Consider the following 17,989-nt stretch of genomic DNA (forward strand, 5'->3'; position numbering starts at 1 on the left):
TTAGTCTTTATCTGTATTTGCAAATCCAATTTGTGTGTGTTTGTAGGAGTTATATATCCAAATAAGATGATAGGATAATTGTGATGTTGAGTAATGACTCTGTTTCAATGTGCCTTAATATCAGATACTGAATAATTGCATCACAGCTTCCAAATGGTAAACCCCAGATGTGCACCTAAATCTTGAAAGGTTCCCGTTTTAGCAACTTAGTGAGATATTTCTATCAGTAAGATTTAAATGGCTAAGTATAGGAACATGCCTTAAAAATTGCAAGAAATAAATGAAATGCACTGAAGGAAGAAATAAAAGTAGGAAAATGTTTTACTTGTAGATATGCCAGAGGGCTAGACTATAGAAGAAGAGATAACATAAAAAGGACTATTTATAGAAAAATTCAGTTATGAATGCTTCAGACTGAAAGCACACATTTAAGACAACCTATACCTTTGTGTGATTTTTTTGTAATGTTTAACCCTTCTCAGTAATGTCAGCTGTTTACAAACACAGTATGCAGAAAGAATCGCCTTTGTCTTAGATATTTCTACTGCAGGAAAAATGTCTCCCAGGTGCCCAAAACTGTATAAAATAGCCCCCCTTCAGGATTCCAAATCTGTCATTTCCTACAGCACAGTGGGATTTTATCGGAAACTGGTAAAACCATTAAGTTGTCAGTCCTGAGCTATTGCAGAATGACAGGATAGAAAGTCTCATAGTGCAGCAAGGTAGCCATAGAGTAATGCTTAAGTAACAAGCAGGAACATTTGACTAACATTAGAAAATAAATTGTATGAACTCTGGTCCAAGTAAAATATATTCTCAAATATCCAGCCCTTCAGCTGGGGTTGTAGCTTGGCTTTCACAGTGCATAGCAATGTAAGTGAGGGAGGTTACACTGATTGAGCTACGAACAAAAAACTCATTTCGGTTTTTGTTGTTGATATTCTGAAGGAAAATATATAGGCGTGTGATGGCATACAGACCAGCCAGCTTATTATTCTTTCTATTAATTGTTTCATTTATCCAGGGCATATAACCTGCTTTGGAACTGCACATTGACGTTTTTCAGGAGAAGCAGTTTGCTCGTTACGTATGGAATGAAATTCAAGATAAGCTTTCATTACAAATAGCAAATTGAACAATTTAAGCATACTGTAGGACATGGTTTGGGGCTGAGAGCTATGAATTCATTTGGTCAATACAGTGCGTCAGCTTGCAGTATGTGTTTGGGAATAGTATGGACAATCTATGGGGATTTCAACATGACATTAGTGAACTGAGTCGCAGGTAGAAGAAAGAGCCATCGCACAGTAATGCTGTACTGATAGCTATTGCCGTTTGCTCAGCTTCTGAAGAGTAATCTAAATCAAAATATAAACCAAGGCATTTTTAAAAGTGACATTTGATTTAAATTTGCTGTAAAACTGTACCACACATCTGGTTGAAACACGAGAAGCTGATATGTACAATTTGGAGATTATGTTTATTTTTCTGAAAATTTGTTTTAAGGAATAACTAACCTTCAGGGGTTTTTCCTAGCGCATCTGTTATTAATAAATCACTGTGTAGAAAATTCTAAGCTAAATAAGGAATAAAATAGAAACTCCTTTGTAATCAGGAGGAATTATTTCATTATTTTAGTCAAAGCTTTGGTTAGACTTTTAGAGATTACAAATGAAATGCCATTATTTGCTTTAGTGTAAATGACTGAGATGGGTAATGAGGCAACCCCGTTGTCTGGGGGTTCATGGCTTGGAGATAATAAAGAGGAAGTGCTGGTGATGCCTGGTACTTCTCTGAACATCAGCTTGGTCCCACTGCAGGCATCCACCCGTTTTACCATTACCAAGGTGAGGCAAACATCCCTCATGACAATCAGCCTCAGGGTTACCTTAATCAGGTCCACTCGGTTACGAATTGAGTATTATTGAGTGGTGCACCCGGTTATTATTTTTAGCTAGTAATATCAGTGTTTGTACTCCCAGCTTTTGTAATACACTTTTTATTAGGTTCAGACAATATGTTTAATGTCATGGTCACAGCCCTGAAGGAATGCCCTTTGCATTTGGAGGGAGCAGCTCTCTCTTCAGAGGAAGAGTAGGATATGGTATGAGCCCACATACAGTTTCAAGTAGTAAAGCGAATAAACACGAAAGAAACCCTACCCAAATCTGAAAACGTTGTGTTTAACTGACTCACTGTATGAAGCAGTCAATTAGCTTGTTCTGTTAGTGTCCACATCTTGGTATTCACAATGTTGATACAGAACATAGATGATCAAGTAGCTCTGAAGCACTCTGCGATCCCGGGTGACATAGTGCTCTGTTCTAGCCAAGTCCTTGATATAATGTAGTTAATCATAAATTTTTCATGTGGTTGGGAACAACAGCCATGTAATATTCAGCATGTTTGTGTGTGTGGCTTTTGCAGGCAGCATCACTGACAGTGGATTCCTGCTCTGAAGATCAGGAGCCAGGCTACTGCACTGTGAGCAATGTCGCTGTTTCTGCTGACTGGTAAATCATTCTTCATTTTGTGGGGAGTTTGTTTGCTGTAAAATCAAAAGTAAAAAGAAAAATAAATCACCCTTGAAAGCCGGAGAAATTTGGACTAATGATTACGTGCCCTTAGCCCAGCTTCAAGCAAGGGATAGATACCTCAGCTGCACTCCGTCACAGGCATGCCAAGGGAAGGCTCCAAAGTATCATTTTCTCTCATTTTTGCGGGACCAAATTGAATTTTCTACATGTACTGTGACTTGCTAACTCAGGCTACATTTCTGCATGGAGTTTATTCATGACAAGGAGTTTATTCAGAAATGCCCAATTTTGGCTCCATCTCTGTCCCCAGCCTCTGGTGGCACATAAGAAATGTACAGCCATGGGTAGTCCACACTGTCATGTAAACGAGGATAAGACTTATTGCATAGTGCTTTGAGATTTCACATCAACTCACATCATAACCTAGAAAGAGTTAACAAATCAGAATATCAGATGCTTATAATTACTGACAACTTGTAAATCTGAGTTAGACAGTAAAACACAAATGTATTTGTTATAATCAAGTGGCTCTTAAATATACTGTATTAACTCTTTGACGGTTTGAAGTTCTACAATATTTAGTGTAACAAATCTTTAGCAAAGCCTCCTCCCTTTCACATTTTGAATCATATTTATCTTGCCAAAAACAGGCTCAGGCTCAGAATGCTATTACTCTTGTGGCACCTATATTTCACTCCAGTGTTCAGTTTTTGGATTTGTTTTGGGGTATTTATTTGTTTATTTAAACTACACCTGTCAATTCTTATGAAGGTGTAAGAGATAACATCACCTGATTACTTCTTTCTTTAAAAAAAGAAAAGAGTAATTACTTTGACATTGTTTTCAGTAATTTCCAGATGCTGTCTTTTACAGTTTCCATTTCTTAAACATTGGCCAGTACAGAGAACAAACCGTATTTCTTGTGTTTACCATAACTAGCTTAGAAGCCTTTCTGTCACATCTTTAGATCCTCTTTGGCGATAACAATACCTTTAATCTCAGTCTTGCTAATTTCTTACAATAATCACAGTCCTATTTCCTGCCACATGTGGTTTCTCCACTAGCAGAGCTGTTACATCTCTGCAAAATAATGAATACATCTCCCAGCTATTTAAATATCATCTACAATTTAAACCATAATTAATTTAAAAAAGCCTTATTCATTATGATTTCTAGCATGCTGCTCTGTTAAGTGAATAGAAATTTTGACATGCAATAACTGAGTGTGAGTTTAGAGTCATACCCATTATAACTGTTAGTTCAAGTGCTACTGATCTCTCTTTCTCCCCTTCTAAATGTAAAATACGAATCTTGGAAGAGGAATTTTAGCCGCAGACTGTAGCTGATGGTTACAATCCCTGTGTTGCCATTGCTATCTTAATGTCTGATACTGATAAACTATTTTTCCAACTCTTTTATAGGACTCTCGATGTACAACCAAATCGAGTTACTGTTGGTGGCATCAGGTCTGTAGAGCCCGTCCTTCAAAGGAGAGGACAGGTGGAAAGCCATGATTTTGTGGGCTGTATAATGGAGTTTGCAGTCAACGGACGTCCCCTGGAGCCCAGCCAGGCCTTGGCAGCTCAAGGAATCTTAGATCAGTACGTCTGCTATATATGGTATCAAATGGACCGCATTTACAATAAAGGAAGCCGTCATGAAAGTCACATGCTACTCCATTCAGACACCGTCAGATATTTCTTGTAAAAATGTGACTGTAGAATTTATTGTAAGGTGTCAAAAATTTAGGAAGAAACTGAATTTGAATTAAAGGTTCACAGAAGATTACAGAGGCTTCAAAAAAAGCAATATCATTACATTTCTATTGCCAATTATTATTAATGTTGCTTTGCAGGCTAAATTGCGTAGTCCTGTTATTGCATTTCTTTATAAATTCCACCTGGGTTTGGCTGCAATAATGCAGTTTGCTAAACCTCTACTCCCTCTTATTTCTGTTTAATCCACAATGTCTGTTCTATCACTTTGCCTCTCAAGTATTGCTGAATTTCCCTCCGAGTGGTCTTTCAGAAATGATGGACTATCTGATTCTATTGTTTTTTCCATCTCACTGTTTGAAGTCACAGTTGTAGCAATAATGTCAGCCGTACATCCAAATTTGTTAGCTTATCCTTCCTCTTTCTTCCCCCATGTTTGGACTCTTCTTTGTGATATGAAGTCTCCAGAGGTCTGTAGTGTAAAAAGCACCTTTAAAGATTCTTTTTCTCTTGCGTAACAGATAATAGGAGTTTCACTGTCTCTGAATTCCTTTCTCTTTTGTAAGACTTATAACTTGACACTGACAACTGGGATCTGTTTAGAAACCTGAGCCATCTATGGAGGACAGCCTCTCCAGTTTTGCATCTCTGGGGGGAAGAAAGGGAGTATCGTTCAAACACGTGACATTTCCCAGCACATTAACTCTGCTTCTTTGTGTCTACAATATCTACTTCAATATCTACTTTTCTGATTTGTTTCAGGTGTCCCAGACTAGAAGGCGCTTGCACGACCAGCCCCTGCCAGCATGGTGGCACCTGTGTGGATCACTGGTCATGGCAGCAGTGTCACTGCAAAGATGGACTGACAGGAAGGCACTGTGAAAAATGTATGGAGAAGGTTTTAATGTCTTTCTCCTTAATGTACACCTAACTATGGTTTAACCAAATGCAATTAATAATTTATTTTCAGGGGCATGGGATAATGAATCTTATAATGAAAAAGCAGTTGCTCGCCTCTTTAAATAATTATTCAGGAAAGGTCCACAATGGACTATTTTACTTTCATGAGCTAAAAATAGCAACAAGTTACATATATTATGGCTTTTGGTCTGTATATCACGTTTAGGTAACTTGCACTCGTTTAAAACTACTCCTTCCTAATAATCTATAATCAGTAACCAAAAGAAAGCTTTCCCAAAGGAGGGATTTGTCTGGTATGGGAAGGTAAGAGGGTAAGGGAAAACCCTTCCCTTCACGTAAACATTGTGTACATGTGCTTCTGGCTTCTCCGAACTGTAGGCCTTTTTATCAAATGTCCGTCACATTATCTGCATGAAAATGTAGTGAATTTAAATGAAAGCAAGCCATTTACACTCCAGAGTTATTAAACTCGCATATGGATAGCTCTGTAAATCAGTACAGGATTGTCTAGGAGAGCAAAGTGATTTGTTTCTGTGTAGTTGAAGTATAATGACTGGGCTTTGTTTTGTTACATGTCCCATTATTGTTTAGCTGATTTATATGCCTTTATTGCACCAGTTTACAAAAGAATTTAGCCATAATTTTAACAGCATTTGGTAGTCAATGCTCTGCCATTTTTTATTCTTTTTTTTAGTGCCATAACAAATAGAAAGTCATTATCTCTGCCCTGAAGAGCTTAGAGTTCAATATATCATGAAACCCTGTTTGCAGTAATGGAAACAGTAACATCCCTGGGAAGGAATTACAGTTCCGAGAGCCAAATTTTTTTCCCTACTCCCTCACTTGTTCCCCAGTGAGTTTTAATTTACTATTGACTGATAGCAGCAGTAAATTACTAGCACACTCCCACTCTCAAACACACATTCTGTCTGAAGCCAAAGAACAGAGGGGGTGAAATTGCCATTCACTTCTGCTCTCCCCCCTGACCTGCTCTGAACTTGATCTCTGCTCTGAAAGAAAATGGGCATTATTAGGCAGCTGATGGCTGTAGCTGTAACGAGCTGTGTACTCAGAACTTCCCCGTCCATGTCCCAGATATTACTGCCGACACTGCCTTGTCGCTAGAAGGCAAAGGACGACTTGACTACCACATGAGCACAAACAAGAAGCGTGAATACATGTTGAGACACGGCACTCGAGGCGCCGGCCCGGGACCCCCGAACGCAGACCGCTTGGAAGTGAAGTTCAGGACAAGAAGCGAGAACGGTATTTTAGTTCATGTCCAGGAAAGCAGCAACTTCACTACTGTGAAGGTAAGATCACAGCTAATGCTGAGTTTGATTTGATTGGACTGTCTTGTGCATAGTGATCAAAATCACATTTTTCCATTACTCTTGCTGTTTCCTTTATAAAATATTAGGTCTTTAACTGAGGCTAGGCACCGCTCCAGTATCATTCATCTTCTCAACAATTCCCTTGCTATTTGCCAAGGTATCAGAAGATCTTGATGGTTTTCTATCTAATCAGTTTTGTCTAGGCTCCAAATAGTGACTGTTTTAAGGCTGCAGGAACAGTCCTCATTGCCATATTTGTTATCATCATTAAGTTACAATGTACAGAACAAGTCATTTTGTTATTGGCCTTTTATCTTCTGCTTTTTCAGGCCTCAGACCCGAGCCCTTTTTAAGCTAGCAAACAATTGCCAAGAAGTTTTCAGTAATTCCTACTAGCATGGCTCCTGCTTATCAAACTAGGAAGCAAGGGATAACTTAAACTCAGGAGGTTATCCATAGAGCAATGGGAATATCAGATTATTTTGGGATACTTAGCTGAATTAATGCTTCAAATGCCACACAGTTTTGGGTTTTTTCCCAAAGAGTTTGTTGCTGCAGAAGTTACCTTTCTCAAGAGAAAGCGATGGTTCAGTTCCTGGCTATGACTCAGTCCATTTGCTCATAACTCTAAATGAGTACAGCAGTGATGTTGGCAAGCCCCTTTATTGGGTTGGTGTAAGCTCCAAGTTTCCTTGACTGCTCTAAGGCTTTCCAAGTTTTTTTCCTGACTTTTAAAGAAACTCATACAGAAATTCACACTTTCTAAGCTTCAGCCCTGTGGATATTCTCCACCTGCCTAATTCCTGTGCTGATCAGAGGTACAGAGCTTTCCTGACACACCAGCTGCTTTTAAGAAGCAAGTCTGCGTAACTTCCCTGGCATACACTTGTACCACATCATTTGATACGAGGTTTCTGCCTCAGTCATATTAGCAGATAAGATCTCATTATTTTGAGTTCTGGAGAAAAAAACAAATACTACCTTTTTCTCCCTAGTAGAATTTGCTAGGTCAGCTCTACAAGCTTTATTAAAAAAAAAAAAAAAGGAAAGAGAGAGTTGCCTTTCCTGGCTAAAAACACTAGTGGTGTGTTTACGCAAACACTCTTATTATTGTTAATCTTGGTGAAGTTATACAAGCAAGCAGAGGGTCTGAAGTCCCAGACCCAGCTGTGCAAGGGCAAAGAACAGAGGTTTGCCTAGTAACAAATGTGGCAGTTTAACGAAGGAGAGGTAACATCACTGTACTGATCATTGCCAGAAAGTTCCCAGGTGATGCTAGTTAATAAAACTGAAGTAATTTAACTGCAGTTAGTACAGTACAGCTCCTGCGCTGCTGCTCATACCTGGAATAGGCATCATGACAAGCATCATTCCCGTGGCAGTGGCCCAAGATGTCAGTGAAGCCAACTCACATGTAGGTCTCCTTGGCAAGTCAGTCCACCTCCAGTGCAGAAGATGAGCTTTAGAGACTTCTGTTTACAACTCTTGTCCGTCTTCAAAACAGACAATTTTATAACTTGATTTTTGGGTCTTTTAATACGCTTGTTATCAAAAGTGTAAGTGCTCAGAGAAAACCAGCATGTGTTTTTAATAGTTAGCTGTGCCAGAGAAAAGCTACAAGTCTTGTGGCTGCTTCCATGCCTCCACACTTTTCCTCTTGTAGTTAACTGTGTTTGGTGTAGCTGGGGTTGGGGTAAAATTAGAGAAATGGTAATAAATCAGACTCACTGAGATTGAGAGGAGCTGATTCACTAAATGATGGATGTAACCCCCCCTTGGGAACCACAAGAGAGACTTTTAGGATATAAAGGGCTCCTTGATCCAGGAACGATACAAAAACTAGTATATTAAATTAAACAATGGTGAAATTCAGGTGGAAAATGACCTCCTCAAAAAACTCCCACAAAACAGAAGAGGGTAGGGAATTCCTTATTCTTTGTCACAGTCTCTTTTCCTACAAATAATACATGCCGCAACTCATTCAATTTGAAGTAATGGGATAAATATAGCTGCTTCAAGGTGGCATTGCCTGCCTTGTTTTAGCTGAAAATCTCATCTGAAATCGGATTCAATTAGCATAACTGCAGCTCTAAGATTTGTGAATTATACGAGTAGAGTATGTGGATTGCAAGTTACCCATATAAGCTAACATACGCATAAGTGAGGGTGGTGAGGCACTGGAACAGGTTGCCTTGAGAAGCTGGGGATGCCCCATCCCTGGAGGTGTTCAAAGTCACGTTGGACAGGGCTTTGAGCAACCTGGGCTAGTGGAAGATGTCCCTGTCCATGGCACAGGCGGGTTGGACTAGATGATCTTTAAAGGTCCTTTACAGCCCAAACCATTCTGTGTTTCTGTGCACATCTAAAGTAGCAGGAATAAATCAGAACATGACTCATTTAAATCATATCTTATCCAATGGGCTATAAATCTGTAAAGGCTAGTGCTCAGATTTAAGACAAATAAGAAGCAATTTGTTCAGTAAAGGAGACTGAGAATATTAGTAAAGTTGAATAATCCTCGTAGTTAGAAATATGTTTGCTTTAATGGTTCATTCTTTTCATAATATCCTACTTGTCAGTTGCTCTGACATTTAAATAAAACCCAGAAATGGGTGTTACTCAATATTGTCAGCATCAGCATTTGTTTCAAATTTAGAAATATGTTATGCTTGAAGGAACCAAGAAGAACATTCCTTATTTTTTGCTGGTTGAAGAAGTCATGGACCAGTCTTGTCTCTGGAAATTTTATTTTCCAAATGTCAGTCGTATATTATTTATAAGTCTGTTAGCATTAGTCACATGCAATTTTAAAGAAACAGAAATAGAGCTTAAGAGTCATAAATTGGCATGGAAAATATCAGTTGCTGACAGGTAAATAATTCTACAAGTCTTCTCCAATGTAGCATTAGAAGTTACAGTTCTGTGCTTAGTCTTCCCATAGGCTTAGAGAATATTGTCTGATATGGTATATTTCTTTTTCTTTCCACAAAGACCAAAATACAAAGCAGTATTGTCATGGAGCATAAAGGAAAAAATAAGACTAATAAACCAATTACAGGTTACAAACATAAATATATGTATATATTCTGCCCAGTTTGTCTTTTTATAAATACTTTTGACTGCAGCAAATGGTATTTAGTATGTTATAATAGCCTATGTGACTGCATTTCCATATGTGGGATTTTCTTTGTGCTGTGTGATAGTTTAGATGTATGCCACCTGTGTTTGCCAGTAACAAAAGCATCCTGTCTTTGAGGGGCAGCTTTATCAAACAATATATTTTCAAATAGTCCAAATTATGGCATTTATAAATGAAGTGTGTGCAGATATTAACCATTGTATTTCTTGATCCAAATGGAATATGTGCTAGATGGGTTCAGTTCAGGCTGCTGCCAAGACATGAGCGTGGTCTTACAGCCATATAACGCTGGTCTGTTCAACCCAAGTCCTCAGCTTGCATCACTGAAGAAGTAAATCCAGAGCATTTAACAGTTTCTGGAAACAAGACCGGCATTCTTGTAGCTGGTGTGTCACCTCACAGTTCTTCCCAGGTGAACGTTATTTTTCCTGGAACAAAGCATGTGAGGCTTAGAGAGCTTTTAGCAAACCTGGGGCTTCGACCTTTCTTGGACTATGTGTGTGCACGTTCTGCACACTCGTGTTACAGATCCTGGGCTGACCCAGCTGCAGCGAGGAGCATGGGAAGGAAAGTAGTCATCTATTTAATGTGTGTGACCAGACATGCAGGGTAATGGAGAGGAGTATGGAAGGAAATTTGCAACAAGTTGCAGAGCTTCCCTCTGTGAGCTGTACACACGTCTGTACGCCCTTAGGAGGTCAGCTGATGTACCTGACTCCTACGCAATATTTGAGAAGCTGGTGGGTTTGGGTGTTGTTTTTTTCTCTAACTCCTATACCTTAAAAGCAGAATTTGCACTGATCTCATTTTGGGATCATTTAATATTGAGCTAATAAGAGGTTTATAATCCTGTATCTCATGATTCAGTAGAATTGTGAGGCGTCATTCGTAGAGGAAAAGCCAAATAATTTTTCATAGAATTTAATAGTACCTTTTTTCCTAACAGCTCACAAGTTTAAAAGCAGTTTGCTCAAGTAAGCGCCATTTGAAAATTCACACAAAACAATACACTTTGCACCTCTTTAGAAAGCTTTCTAAAATACAGATGTTTTTCTGCAAAATGCAAATTAGCAGCAAAACCAGACAGAAAATTGGAGTCTTGCTCAAATCCTGCCATGCCTTATATATTTCTACCATGTCATAATGAAAACTTGATGCAAGTTTTTTGGGCAAGGACAACATCTGTTTGCTCTGCAAAGCATTTTCCACACTTGTATTGAAGAAGGAGGAAGAATTATTCTTTTATTGGTTAAGATGTTTTGTCAGGCGTATCTTCCAATAGGTTCCTCTCCTATGAGATTAGCCAGGGAGCAACTGGATGGCAGTTCTAAGTTTTCTATGGATGCCATGATGCATTTAATTGTGGCCAGATTTTTAGTACTAAACAATGAATGCATTTTTACTGCAAAACAATTATTTGGGGAAAAATACACCCAGGCTCTCTATTGCAACTAAAGCCATGTGTTACTGAAGCCGTACTGAACAGGCGTTACACTGGTTATGGATATATAGGAGTGGTTATACATCTGTTGTTTTAAAATGATGCATTTTGCTTTTTTCTAATCAGATAAAAGGTGGGAGAGTGCATTACATTTCTGATGCTGGAATTGCTGGGAAAGTGGAAAGAAATATCCCAGAAGTGTACGCTGCAGATGGTCAGTGGCATTCGGTACTCATTGAGAAGAATGGGTCCACTACTATCCTGTCGGTCGACAAGACTCATAGCAGAGACATTCCCCACACCACGCAAGACTTTGGTGGACTAAATGTTCTTACAATCTCTTTGGGAGGAATCCCATCAAGCCAACCTTTCAAGAGCACAGTTGCAGGTAATTTTGATTATTTTTTTTTAACATAGTGCACATAAGCACATTTGAACAAAGGGTGTTATTTGCTTACAGTTTGCAGAAAGCGCTGTAATTCTTTATCAATAATTAATACACTTCCGTGCTTTGCCAGAAAAACTGCACTTTGAATGAGTAAAGATTGCAAACTTTGTTCCTTTAATGTACATTGCAGCCTTGTTGTTTCCAAAAGCAGGCACTCCATCTGCAGGGCTTTTTGGGGGCAGGGTGTGGGTTTGCTTGCTTGTCTGTAAATCAGTTGTTATAATTTTGTTATGCTAATAGAGAAGAAAGGATCTATTCTTTACCTGGGTCAGAATCTGGAAAATCAAGGCAAATCTTTTACTTGGGCAAATGCTAAATGAGAACTTCATAGGGATTTGGTAAGTACTGCAGGATTTAGCCTGTTATTAATACGATTAAAATATTTTCTGAAAGTCCAACTTCCTCCTGCTTTATCCTGCTGTCAAATGAAGAATAGGATTTATTTCTGAGCAATAGAAACCAAGGACAATAAAGAACCACCCTCTGACCAACATCTAGCTGTTAAGAAGTAAATCAGTCTTCCTTAAAGAGTTAAAGCAAGTGTCTTAAACCTGGCAAAAGAAGTAGATAACATATATTTGATATAATTCCCCCAGTGATAAGTAAATATAGAAGTGAATTTAAGCTACAAACTGTGAGATACTCCAGACAATGGGTTCACGGAGGCTTTTATATTGAAAAATCTTCCTGACTTCAAGATTTGTGACCAGATGAAGTATCTTTGAGTCATGCAAATTCACACTTTGCTTTTGCGTGTTGTGAATTTGTATGCGATGTGGTACTGAATCGTATGGATGCTGTGCTAACCTTTACCCTTTTTACATGTATGTTTTATGAGCAGCTTATGCATGGAAAATCAGAGGCTTTTAGGAAAGCTGGAACAAAGAAAAAGTGAGGACACTAACTTCTCACCACTGCCTGATGCTGTGGCAGACAAATCAGGAACCATTAGGAATACACAATCCAAAATCTCTTATTCATATGATTTTATTTTAGTATTGGATTACATTGTGTATAACACAATTACAAGGCGGTGCGGTGGGGAGCAGCGGTGTGAACTCAGAGAATCAAAAATATCTGCACTACTGTTAAAGGCAGACAAAAACATACATGGTGACAATTCCAGGGCTGTGAAGCTGGTATATCCAATAACATTTTCAACCCCGCGTAGACCTGACAAAATCCCAATTGCTGTTTATCACATCACTGCTGCAAGGGACCACCAAGCATGCGGCAAGGCAATAATCTATTTTGCTTGGGTTCCCACCTGAACCTAAATCCTCAATTTCCTCTTTATTTGGGAATGTAAAAACAGAAAATGAAATACAGCTCTCTCAGAATGGAAATAACACAGAAATAGCACACTTAAAAAACTTAGAAGGCTCTTTCATGTCCCTTTACAGCACCTGACTTGCGTGTCTCAGTGAAACATATTTGAGGTTCATACCCACTCGTATTTCATTTCTGACATCAGAGGGTGTTCGGATTTTAAAACAACATCCTTTGAAGATTATAAATCCATAATACCACCTCATACAGCTTGAGTATATTTGGTATTTCATGACAGAGTCAATATTCATAACATCTATCTCAGTGCTAGCTATTTTTACAGAGGTTTCCACAATTCTTCATGAAGTTACCATTCATAGTGGCTGTTCTACCATTCCAACAGTATGTTTGCAGAAATTAAACTTTCTCCAACACTAGTAACACAGGGAAAATTTGCTCCTGTTTATTGTTTCACCCAAGTGCAATGCTTCAGAACCGAATAGTGGCACTTTCCTTCTCCTTGTTGGTTATTTTTATTGTATAAGAGCTGATAATTGGGTCTTGAATAATACCTTCCTGTAAACCTGGCACTGCACGTGGCATCCCAAGGACAAGCCATCAGAAGTTAAGGAGAAAGAAATATGTTTCTTGCAGCAACCGTCAATGTGGTAACTGAGAGCACAACTTACAAACACGTCTGTGCGTACCAGTCTGTCACAGCTCTGAGCAGAGGCCAGCATAGGGTTGCACCATCCTAAAACCCTTGCAGAAAGGATTAAGTCTCAGGAACACAGAGAATTGTCAGGCTGGCAAAAGGCTGGATTTTCCTGCGACCTCACACACAACCACACAATGGCTGAGGATAATCCATCTCCCTGGGCTCTCAGCATTGAAACTCTGCGTCACCGCTGACAGGGTAGCGCTGCAGACAAGCTATGGGAACTTTGGAAAAAGGCCACTTGAGATTCAGAGACATACAAGTACTGCCATGAGCACTGTGTTTTAGGGGACAGTAAAACAGGAGGCTTAGCTGAAGCACGGTAGACAACTTCAGCTCAGAAAAGGGGGAACTGGAAAGCATGCAAGCAAAACGAAATTAAAGCTAATGTTTTCTGCTAGGACAGCCAAGCCAGCTGTGAATAGTTTTCTCTACATGTGGATGATAAGAAGTTTTAAAAATGTGGGAAAATTAGGAAACAAAAACATGTAAGTATATTGAGTGAAGTAGTTAGGGGGAATATTTGTTTAAATTCATTTTAAAGATATTAAATATGATTAGAATAGATGTTCCCTCATATTTGAATTCTTGACCTATTTACTGAACATTGGAGCCTTTCCTTTAGCTTCAGTGAAATGGGTCTATAAACTGAAAATTGAGTCAATTTAACAATATATTTAGAAAATATAATGTTTCTGCAAAATCCAACCATTTGCTCCTTGCTTGGTATTTTGGCAAAAATAGTGTTACTTCACTGAGAAACTACATTGTCATAAACATCTGAGTATATAACCTTCAGACTTGCTTTGATGAATCTACTTGTAAGAAAGGCAATCTACAATCGCAAAAGTATCCACGTACATCGAAAACCTCAGACGGAACCTGCTCAGTGACAGAGTTGAGTCTATACGTGCGCAACTGGTTTTTAACCAAAATACATTTTTTAATTTCATAAAATTATCAAAGGATTATGAACAAAATTGTCATTACAATGTAAGAGGAAATATTTAACAGAAGCAACGAAACGTCCCTTACACCTAAGCCTAAATGATTCGGTGCAGATTGTCAGGTACTGAAACATCTGTGAATGGGCCATCCTTCTAGCAAAATAAGTGGATACTCAAATATCACATCTTTATGATTAATATCACAGATATTTTTACATTAACCACAACACAAGGTAAAAATGTGGGGAAGCAGCCATAAGCTCAGTATGCATAAGATGCACTTTTGAAAATATGGAGGCTTCATGCGTGTAACTACCAGCGTGGTTTACCCCATGTGTTGCTAAATGCACATCACAAAATAGGGCTGTCAACTCCATTGTGATACTGGGGTTTTCAATTTAGTTTCTTCTGTGTTTGTGTTTCCCCTTTGCTTTTCAGGGGGTAACAGATCTTGTAATCTGCTCATCAAAAGGTTTCCCCTTTAGCGTGATGCTCAGCGCATCTGTTGACAGTGTGTACTCAGACTTCAGTTCCTGACGCGACTCTTTTCTTTTTCTCCTAGGCTTTGATGGCTGCATTTCCTACATCAAGTATGGTGGGGAGAGCCTTCCCTTCACTGGCAAGCACAGCCTCGCCACTATCTCCAAAACAGACCCCTCGGTGAAGATCGGCTGCCGCGGCCCCAACGTCTGTGCCAGCAGTCCCTGCTGGGGCGAGCTCATGTGCATCAACCAGTGGTACGCCTACCAGTGCGTCCCGCCAGGTGCCTGTGCCTCCAGCCCCTGCCAAAATGGAGGAAGCTGTGAGCCCGGGGCGCACGCTGGCTTCACCTGCAGCTGCCCCGAGGCGTACGCGGGACGGATGTGTGAGGCGGTGGTGGCGTGCCTGGGGGTCTCGTGTGCCCCAGGCCACGAGTGTAGAGCAGGGCTCAATGGTGGCCATATCTGCCTGCCATCCCCCCACCCCGCCGAGCTGTCCCTGCCCCTCTGGGCCGTGCCAGCTATCGTGGGCAGCTGTGCAACGGTCCTGGCACTGCTGGTCCTCAGCCTCATCCTCTGCAACCAGTGCCGAGGAAAGAAGTCGAAAGACCCAAAAGAGGAAAAGAAAACAAAGGAGAAGAAGAAAAAAGGCAGCGAGAACGTGGCGTTTGATGACCCTGACAACATCCCACCCTATGGCGATGACATGACTGTGCGGAAGCAGCCCGAAGGGAACCCAAAACCCGATATCATCGAAAGAGAAAACCCATATCTCATATATGATGAAACCGACATCCCGCATGCCACTGAGACAATCCCCAGTGCCCCGCTGGCTTCCCCCGAGCCCGAGATCGAGCACTACGACATTGACAACGCCAGCAGCATCGCCCCCTCGGACGCCGACATCATCCAGCACTACAAGCAGTTTCGGAGCCACACGCCCAAGTTTTCCATCCAGAGGCACAGCCCACTGGGCTTTGCGCGGCAGTCCCCTATGCCCCTGGGAGCCAGCAGCTTGACCTACCAGCCTGCCTATTGGCAGGGCTTGAGGACAACATCTTTAAGCCATTCAGCATGCCCTACTCCCAACCCCCTGTCTCGGCACAGCCCTGCGCCCTTCTCCAAATCATCCACGTTCTACAGGCATAGTCCCGCAAGGGAGCTGCACCTCGCCATACGGGAAGGGAGCCCGCTGGAGATGCACAACGATGTGTGCCAGCCCGGCATTTTTAACTACGCCACTCGGCTGGGGAGGAGAAGTAAGAGTCCGCAGACCATGGCGGGCCACGGTTCCCGACCAGGAAGCCGCCTGAAGCAGCCCATTGGGCAGATCCCTCTGGAGAGTGGTCCTCCAGTGGGGCTGTCCATTGAAGAGGTGGAGAGACTGAACACCCCTCGCCCCAGAAACCCCAGCATCTGCAGCGCCGACCACGGCCAGTCCTCTTCTGAGGAGGACTGCAGAAGGCCTCTGTCCCGGACGCGGAACCCGGCTGACGGTATTCCCGCACCTGAGTCCTCCTCCGACAGCGACTCCCATGAGTCCTTCACCTGCTCGGAGATGGAATACGACAGGGATAAGCCCATCGCATACACCTCCAGGATGCCCAAGTTATCCCAGGTCAATGAGTCCGATGCGGATGACGAGGACAACTATGGTGCCAGGCTGAAGCCCCGGCGGTACCCTGGCCGCCGAGGCGAGGGGGGTCCGGTAGGGGCACAAGCGACTGCCACCAGCTCCGGGGAGAGCTCCCTGCCCACGAAGCTGGGGCAGCAAGCAGGAAGCTTCAACTGGGACAACCTCTTGAACTGGGGCCCGGGCTTTGGGCATTACGTGGATGTTTTCAAAGATTTGGCATCACTTCCTGAAAAAACAGCAGCAGCAGCGGGTGAAGACAGCAAAGGTGGTACAGCAAAGCCTGTTCCCAAGGACGGGGAAGCAGAACAGTATGTATAGGCTTTATCTCCTGGTATTGCCACAGTGCAAAGCCACGGGGACCAGTCAAACCATTATATGGTTGCAGAAAAGCAAAGGTCAGCGTTTGAACCCCAGGCCAGTTTGGTTGGAGGAGACTTTAAAAATAATAACCATTATGCTGCTGAAAGAGACTTAATTTTTTTTTAATTTAATTTTGCTTGGATGAATTTATTTCTCCTGCATGCATTGTATTTGAAAACAGATATTCGGCGTGCAGCCTTTGAAAAGGGTTTCCTATTTACCATTGTTTGGTTTGTGATTCTTAAATTAATAATGCTTTGTTCTGAAAATGAACTAATTTTTTTTAAATTGTGAAGGATGTGCATATTGTCTCCTGCTACTAATATGTTTTACGATGCAAGAGTATTGAGGATTTAATTTTCCTTAAGAATTGCATGGGAGAAGGATGTTGAATGAAGGAATTACAGTAGTAAGCTGTCTCAGAAAACATAGTTACCATATCCTGCAGTTGTTCACATGTAGCTTTATGGATGAAATCAGCTTGAATAATTGCTGGCAACAGTGCTGTAAGTCTTATTCCATACAAGAGGTGCTAGAAGCAGCTCAAGCCAGTCAGCACTTTAGGAGTTTTTTATATCTTTACAGCTTGTTTATTTGTTTGTTTGGGGATTTTTCCTCTTTTCTCTCTCTCTTTCTTTCTCTCTCTTGTCTTTTTCTTTTTTTTTTTTTTTTTCTCCCCCCTCTTGACAAAGTTGTGTGAGAGCTTCTGAATCTCTATGAAATATTTTGGGATGCTTAACCCTGGTCCCTGCCCACCCGCCTCAGGGGAACGATTGACATTTGTCAGCCCAGCCAGGTAGCCTGGCTCGCAGCAGCATGATCAGTGGGAACAAGGGGAAAAACCCCTTTCTTTTCACATCTCTTGGCCTCTCATCTTGGCTGTGCTGCTGCTGCAGTCTGTGCTTCTCCTCAGATTTCATTTTCCCATCTGTGCTATGGAAAGATAGGAATAACACTTACTCGCCTGCCTCATAGGGGTGTTGTGAGGGCTAATTAGTTAACTTGTCTGAAGTGCTTAGACATTATAAAGCACTATAATAAGTAT

At 41.0% G+C, this 17,989-nt stretch overlaps 1 protein-coding gene across 1 annotated transcript in view; it reads left to right on the forward strand.

Annotated features, from left to right (window-relative positions):
• Window positions 1–16,902, forward strand: part of FAT4 (FAT atypical cadherin 4) — a gene marked incomplete at its 5' end in the record, with an annotated part of 136,197 nt that extends 119,295 nt beyond the window's left edge. The window contains 6 exon segments of the mRNA XM_010075276.1: window positions 2,428–2,513; window positions 3,959–4,138; window positions 5,015–5,139; window positions 6,269–6,486; window positions 11,214–11,475; window positions 15,032–16,902. Coding sequence (XP_010073578.1) covers window positions 2,428–2,513; window positions 3,959–4,138; window positions 5,015–5,139; window positions 6,269–6,486; window positions 11,214–11,475; window positions 15,032–16,902 — 2,742 coding nt within the window.
• Between the last annotated feature and the right edge of the window lie 1,087 nt (window positions 16,903–17,989).

The sequence above is a fragment of the Pterocles gutturalis genome, unplaced genomic scaffold (genome assembly GCF_000699245.1).
Source record: "Pterocles gutturalis isolate BGI_N339 unplaced genomic scaffold, ASM69924v1 scaffold15052, whole genome shotgun sequence".
Lineage (NCBI taxonomy): Eukaryota > Metazoa > Chordata > Aves > Pterocliformes > Pteroclidae > Pterocles > Pterocles gutturalis.